A 7,184-nucleotide genomic window follows, 5' to 3' on the forward strand; every position below is an offset into this window, starting at 1 on the left:
ATGGTTGTTTATGTGTGCCGTTCGATTGGCTGGCAACCAGTTCGGAGCGTACCCGAAGACAGCTGGGATAGGCTCCAGCACGCCCCCCGAGCCTTGTTAGGATAAAGAGATAAGCAGAAAATGGAAAGACGGGTGTTTCTTTAACCAATCAGATTTCCAATTTTACGTCACAGGGCGAGGCACCCTCGATGATGTGAGCCTTTTACCGTCCTCTGATTGGTTGATGAAAGCAAACTTTACAGCCACGTTCGATTAGCAAAACACATTTGAATACGTTAAATAAATATCACATAATAGTGGAAAATATTTTAAAGAGCTTAATCTTGGTCAAATTTTTCAAATCTCACACCAGAAAAAAAATATTTGAACATAGTTGTGTAGATTTTTAAAATTATATCCTTTGTATTTTGGTTAAAGTATCATCAATCCATCAATTCAATCTCTTCCGAAAGAATTATGTACACCAAATGTGACAGATCCATTTTGGGGATGTCATGACCATGTTACACAAAGTAGTGCAAAAGAGCGGTTTGTTGACAGAGGTCTCATTTATTCCTATTTTTGCTTTAACAACATTGAAATATCCATTATAAATACAAGAGAAAATTGACACAAGAGTGCCAGGGTGAGGATGTATATAATCCCGATACAAACCAAAAGTTGTGAAAATATCACGGTTAAGGGTAAAGTATGAGCCTTAATGGAGACTTCTTACTTTCTTTTCTGATTGATATAAAAATGATTTAGTAGATACAAACACATAACGGGGTAGGACTAGATAAGTTTTTTTTACTTCATCCTACTCCCTTGAACATAACGAATGAAGACTGATTTCTTTCTTTTTACTTTTTTATCTACCTTATTTTCTGTCAAATTATTACTGTATATGTTTTATGTTCAATAATCAAACAAACAAACTTGAATCGCCAATAACTACCAACAATCTATCACATCAGATGATGGTATATTACTGATTTGATTCTTTAATTCGCGTGTTGAATTGATTACACTGTAAAACCAACGTGCCATTTGAACATGTTTATTTGAATCTCTGCATTGAACATTGTCCCTGAAATGAAAATCCCACAAAAGCAGTTGAATGGCTTAATAAAGTGAAAATGCTGGCCTCTGGTGGCGACAAGTGAACTTCACATAAGCACTTCCAAACAAGTGCAGCCTCTCTTGAAGCAACTCATAACGAATCTATTGCTTCCTTAAGTACTCAATTTTTTCTTTTAAAACAGTATTCTGAAAATTTTGCGACAAACATTACAGATAAATTGTCCTCTATTAAGTTCATCAATATTTTACAAGCAAAAGACCTCAATAAAGGCAAACTTAAATATCAGACAGATGAGGCAAACATAGATAGACAAGATTCTGCGTTCTTCGGACTTCCAATTCCACTTGATCTGGAAGATAAACAAACCGCATTGCAGGAGACTGACTTCTAGCGATACAAGTCAAGAAAACGTCGGCTCAGATAACTTACTCAGACTTTGTCGATACCGAGCTCTTCAGGTGTAGAGATTCCGAGCTCGTCTAATGTTGGCCTAAGTTCTTGTAGAAGGTATGGGTAGATCTCTTTGTGTGGGCCAGCTTTATCCTTGAGGAGTCAACCGGCAAGCGATGCTCAATCAATCAACTCAAGAGACGATGGTCACTGGCACGTGTCTTCTCACCTTAACCGCTTCGAGAATTCGAATTGCACTGGCCAAGTCGTTTAACCTCCGACAAGCTCGCAGCGCTGCCTCAAGAATCTTTGGCTCAGGTACCAGATCGTAACCAATCAACGTGTTCATCCCTGAAAGACACATTATAAGAAAAGAAGAAAAACCTTTATTAGTCTCACAATGGAGAAATTCCCAATTCACAGCAGCAAAGTTATGAAAGTAAGAAGTAGAACAACAAAATATAGGAGCTGCTGGAAAGGCAGCCACGCTCGCGGCGCCATTTTGAAGTCAAAATAACAAAAATAACACAAGACAACACATAGGACACAGACAGTCGATTCAATCTTCACCAATTTTCTGCATACACTTTGTTGTCTGAAGCAGTTCTAGATGAAAGATTATTGATATAAACGTGATAGTTGAAACATTTCCATTGGCAGATGGAATGCACGTTTTTTTTTATGTGATACAAAATGATCAATATATTTAAATTGGAACACGTGTGAAAGTGAAGGACCATAGAAAATGGATGGCTGATATTTCCTTAAAAAGTGCCTTGGCTCTTCCTCAATTGACGGTGTGGCACAATGAATTTGCGGGTGTGTCATTCTCTATTGCGACATAACTTGAAATGAGACTGAATGCACCACAGTAGATCAATTAGGCTATGTTCACACTGCAGGTCAAGTCAGATTTTTCAACCCATAAGCGACATACAGTATATCAGATTTTTTTCATGCAATGTGAACAGTATAATTCTGATTTTTCCAAACCCAACCCGGGCCTCATTTGTATGCGGATTTAAATCGGATACGTATGCAATGCGTCTTCAGTGGGAGCACCACTCTGTACACCTCCGACCTAGAAATCATCAAAAGCCAAACATGCACTCTGCACTGGCGTGGGAAGTGCTCGGGAGACTTCTGACAATTGTCTGTGGATCTGCGAAGTTGTTTTGAGTAACAGTGTTACTTTACATTTGATCCTACTTAAAATATGAAGCTATAAAGTGGTGATAGTAATTTAGTCATGCAGACGGTTCAATTAAGTGAAAAAATAAATACAAATTAAATGAGATTGAATAGCGTCATCTCATTTCCTGAAAATATTCCTACCTCTACCCACCATGCTCCTTTGTCAATCTAACATGAGCCACACTACATGCACGACCATATTTACTTCCATAATGTATTCTTAAACATTATCGTTTTGTTTTGTTTTTTGGTGTGTGTGCACTCAACATCATGTTTGGTGTGCACGCTCGTCACACATCATGGATGAGATCCCTTCACATTAGGAGTCACGCTTGTTTTTGTAAAGTGAATGACAACAAACCGATAGGATTCAACAATAAATAAATACATAGAAATGGGCATCATGGCCTGCAATGCGAATGTGAACAACCTTAAATTGACGCAGTAATAGAAGCATGATTACAGTTTTAAAAAGTAAGCGGTGTCTTGTTGTTGTCGTCTTGTCAAACAGCGATTGTGGAAGCAAGCTAAATTTGCCACTGGTACGAAAGTGTTTTTTTGCAGTGTGTGCATGTGAGTAGGTGAGATTGGGGCGGTAAATGGGGGGCTACTGGCAACAAATGTTGCTTTCATAAGCCTAATGTGTGCCCCTTCATCCTCTTTTCCCAGTATCACGGTTTATAACAATAACACGGAGAAAGCAAATTTCTTTTCTCTCATGCAATGAATTAAGTGCGTGTCTACCGATACATCGATCCATGCATGTCTGTCAAAGTGAGGTGTTGCTTTGTGGGACAGTTCGTAAATCAAACCACATTGCTTAACAGGTTACAAGTACCTGAATTGGAGTACGGGTAGATTTTAAAAGTAACCCTCCTGACCCTGAGGTTACCTTTTCGCAGTTCCCACGCATCGATGTCTTGCTTGTTGAAGTAGGTTACCCAGCGTGCATCGAACTCCTCGTCGGTCTCCTGTTTCCCATGTGAATAGCACCTTGAGGCCAAAGCACCTGATAGAAGACAGTGATAAAAATAATCTCAATTTAATGCACTGTACGTAAAACTGAAAGGCACGCTGTCCACAGCGAACGAAAGACAGCTAGTAAAACGGAAACCGTAAAGTCTTGCATAGTTTTAAAAATACAACAGTTTCGACTATGGAATAAAGAATGTCTGACAATGGAATTTATCTATATATGGCTAAGGGCGTCCTGGTCACAAGAGCTAGAGGCCGACAAATTAAAATATCACATCTATAAAATTCAACACTAGCCAAATACGCGTGTCAGTATCACACTAAGACGTCATATAAACATTTTGGACAACCCGGTGGCAAAAAGGGATTTGAACTCTGTTCGTTCAACGCGTTAGCATTAGCGGCACTACCACTAGGCCCCACGCATGACACTTTCAACTGGGTCACGGCAAGGACACACACCGAAACAAGCTACCCAAACGGGCGTTAACATGCCACCGCGCCCATGTGTGAAACGGCTGTTCATAGTTTGAGTCTGTACTCTATCGCATAACACATTGACAGGCGTAATTAAATATTTGTAAACGATCGTTACACGTGTTAACGTTAACTAGCACGGGAGCAGCGAGGGTACACCGATGTGTCCGCCCCCAGTCACGAACACCTTCCTCAGCTCCTAAAGTAACAACGCCGAGCAAATATTAGTGACAAGTACCTTGGCAAACCGGTTTTGTACGTGTCAAACTCCGAACACCGGAGAAAGACAGGCGGACGGCTGCTCTCAACATGATGCAGGACAGCCAAGCTGCGACCGACCGGTCAGTTATCCTACCAGGAAGCTCAGGAAACGCCGCTTAGTGACTCGGACGTCATCAGTTCCTGATGCGCATGTGCAACCCCACCCCCGCCAAGTTGACCTAGAACTACAAATGCTGACACGCTGTATACTTTGTAGTGCAGCAATACAGATATTTAGTGTGTAAAAGCTCCAAGCCCACTCCTAAAAGTCTTGAAAGGGGAGTTCGCAGTTAAAAAAAAACCTTCTTGTCCGATGAAAAAGAGCTTCTCTTGCAGCATCTTGTACCTCTAATATGATTTTTAAGAAATCAACCAATCAGTGAGGGAGGGGATGATTGGTGACGTTCAATCAGGTTTGCAGGCACACCCAAGTAAATTTATCACCTCTTCTTTTTTACGTTTGATTAATTGGACATTCCAGAAAATAAGTTATTACTGATATTTAGTGTTAATATAACACTTATTTACGAATATGTCATGCTACCAACGTATCAACTGTGGCAAACCTCTGGTTGTGTACAGAGATTGGGGGGGGGGGGGGGGTGATCAGCACGGAACCCCGAGGCCTAAAGTGACATGGAAGAACAAAACCTTTGCGTTCCCGTAGGACAGTACTTGAACAATGTCTGATCACACATCATTTGTTTTCTTTGCAAATAAATAATTAAATTCATTTCTTGTTCCATTGTAATACTTTGTTGTACTACACACTCATGTATATAAAACACAAGTGTTAGCCCTCTGTGTTACTTCTCCATTTTCCTTTTAATGTTAATATCTAGTCCTGGATTTATAGAAAATAATACGATAATATGCTTCACATCCATACGGAGGGAGATAGTAAGCAGCTTTGCTCATATTCATTTTCAATGTTAGTTAATGTTTCTGGGTTTTAATCTGATGGCAGACTATTACAGTGAAATCCTTTCAATTCAAAAAAAGATCATGAGGGGCTATAGAACCGATTGCTGATAAATCAGATTTTGAGGCGTGTGTGTGCGTGTGTGTGGTATACAAACTGTAAAAGGGACTGTAAAAGGAATGATGATTGTTTTAAATGATATGACGTTACACCAGTAAGAGTTTTTAACCACAGCAGTGTATCAATTGTATACAATAATCCCTATCGCTGTTAATGGGGACTAAAACCACCCGTGATTAACAAAAATCCGCGAAGTAGCGACCAATTAAGTCTGCAAACGGTCCACGAGAAGCTGCGAAAGTCAGCAAAAAAACTGCAAGTCACATAGAGCAACATATACAGTACTGTACTCCATGTATGTGATTTTTTTTAATGAAAATGTTTGAAAAAATCCGCGATGCACTGAAGCCAGGATAAACGAACCGCGAAATAGCGAGGGATCACTGTATATCTAAAAAAAAAAAAATACACATGTTGGCAAGTCGTGAGAAAATTATTATATAATAAAGTTATTCCAGTAGAGCAGAGAAGAGGAAAGGTTGAGAGGACAAAAAACTGTTTTTATTGAAGCTTCCAAAAATTTCATTCTTTTTCCACGCTGACACTGAATGGGCAAAATCGACAACAAGAGTCAGCACTGCTATCAGTGTCAGCCAAGATGAAGTGGAGAGTCACACGAGTGACGGCTTTCATCATGAAGATGAAGTGGTCAAAATAGTCAATTATATTATTAAATGCTGATTAATGCTGTTATTACTAACAGTAAAAACTTGAAGATAAATCACTTGTTCGATAATAATCCTCAAGAAGGATTTCAAGGACTTTACATAGCTCTGGTAATAGGAGCATTTTCGGAGATGAATGTCTACATATTTTGACAAATGAACCTCCAACATGCTGAACGCAGAAATCTGTTTGGAGGCTTCGTTTGGGAGATCATGTAACACATTTGCTCTCGTCCTCCCGGCAGAATCTCTTGGCTACCGTGGGGCAATGAGGCGGCCAGAGCGTTGCTCCGCACATCCCTGTATCCTCTGTGGGAGTGCTAACTGAGTGGGGAGGCTGGTATCCGGGCTCGTGGGGATTGAGAGGGTCTTTGGAGAGCAAGATACAGATGGCAGGGACCGTCCTCTGCATGGTTACATCTGGCGCTCCGTGTTGTGACGCTTCCCAGACTTCATCCACGGTCTTGTAGTAGAGCTTGGACACCTGGTGGAGGTCTTCTACTTTCCGTTTGAGGATCTCCACGCAGGTGATGGTTTTGGTGACCCCTCTTTCTGAGCCAGTGAAGACAACCTGTCTTGTTGACCGCCCGTGGCTGTCTTTTCCCTCGCCTCGCATGCGAGCTGTCGCGAACCGCAGCAAATTGCGGATCTTGCTTCCTTCTCTCACTCGCATGTGGAGAAAGTCTGTGGCGAGTCCAGGGATGGGATAGGGACCGCCGTCCTCCGTGCGCCTGACTCTCCTGAAGTTGTTCAGACAGAGTATAGGGGGTAAAGATTGGATGGCTGGGTTGAGTGAAGTACTTGAACAAACCTTCTGAGCCATGGCTTCTGCCATTCTTTAAAAAGAAAAAAAAGGTAAAAAAGGGAAGGAATTCTTTAAATAATTGGAGCGCTTTCTGAAAGAGTTCCCCAGAATCAAACAGCTTCGTAATCCAAACTTTCGTTTTCTGTCAATTCTTTCATTCTCAGATGACTGCAAAGGAGTAGTAAAAAGGACTTTCTTCGTCAAATCCCTCTGAAGTGAAAGAAAAGAGGTCCTTGCGCCATTCAACAATGAGGACAGCTGATGCCCACAACCACACATGAGGCTCCGACAGTGCAGTGGCACAAAAAGCTC

The 7,184-nt window shown here is 40.9% G+C and overlaps 2 protein-coding genes across 2 annotated transcripts; both read right to left on the bottom strand.

Moving 5' to 3' along the window:
• Positions 1 to 1,023: 1,023 nt before the first annotated feature.
• Positions 1,024 to 4,510, bottom strand: LOC127597371 (cytochrome c oxidase subunit 5A, mitochondrial). Its single transcript, XM_052060360.1, has 5 exons — positions 4,338 to 4,510; positions 3,540 to 3,656; positions 1,683 to 1,804; positions 1,493 to 1,606; positions 1,024 to 1,412 (listed from the first exon to the last, which is right to left on the bottom strand). Exons 1-4 carry the CDS (start codon positions 4,408 to 4,410, stop codon positions 1,493 to 1,495), a joined length of 426 nt encoding a protein of 141 aa, XP_051916320.1. The 5' UTR covers positions 4,411 to 4,510; the 3' UTR covers positions 1,024 to 1,412.
• A 913-nt stretch (positions 4,511 to 5,423) lies between these two features.
• Positions 5,424 to 6,925, bottom strand: rpp25a (ribonuclease P and MRP subunit p25, a). Its single transcript, XM_052060400.1, has one exon. It carries the CDS (start codon positions 6,900 to 6,902, stop codon positions 6,279 to 6,281), a length of 624 nt encoding a protein of 207 aa, XP_051916360.1. The 5' UTR covers positions 6,903 to 6,925; the 3' UTR covers positions 5,424 to 6,278.
• Positions 6,926 to 7,184: the final 259 nt, after the last annotated feature.

Source organism: Hippocampus zosterae, chromosome 3 (genome assembly GCF_025434085.1).
Source record: "Hippocampus zosterae strain Florida chromosome 3, ASM2543408v3, whole genome shotgun sequence".
Classification (NCBI taxonomy): Eukaryota; Metazoa; Chordata; class Actinopteri; order Syngnathiformes; family Syngnathidae; genus Hippocampus; species Hippocampus zosterae.

What these genes read in the sequence shown, in the direction of transcription:
- rpp25a (XM_052060400.1), bottom strand. Translation starts at nt 6,902, where the DNA reads ATGGCAGAAGCCATGGCTCAGAAGGTTTGTTCAAGTACTTCACTCAAC.
- LOC127597371 (XM_052060360.1), bottom strand. Translation starts at nt 4,410, where the DNA reads ATGTTGAGAGCAGCCGTCCGCCTGTCTTTCTCCGGTGTTCGGAGTTTG. An exon ending in TACAAAACCGGTTTGCCAAG is followed by an intron (nt 3,657 to 4,337) that starts GTACTTGTCACT and finishes GTCTTCTATCAG; the next exon opens with GTGCTTTGGCCTCAAGGTGC. An exon ending in TGCGTGGGAACTGCGAAAAG is followed by an intron (nt 1,805 to 3,539) that starts GTAACCTCAGGG and finishes TGTGTCTTTCAG; the next exon opens with GGATGAACACGTTGATTGGT.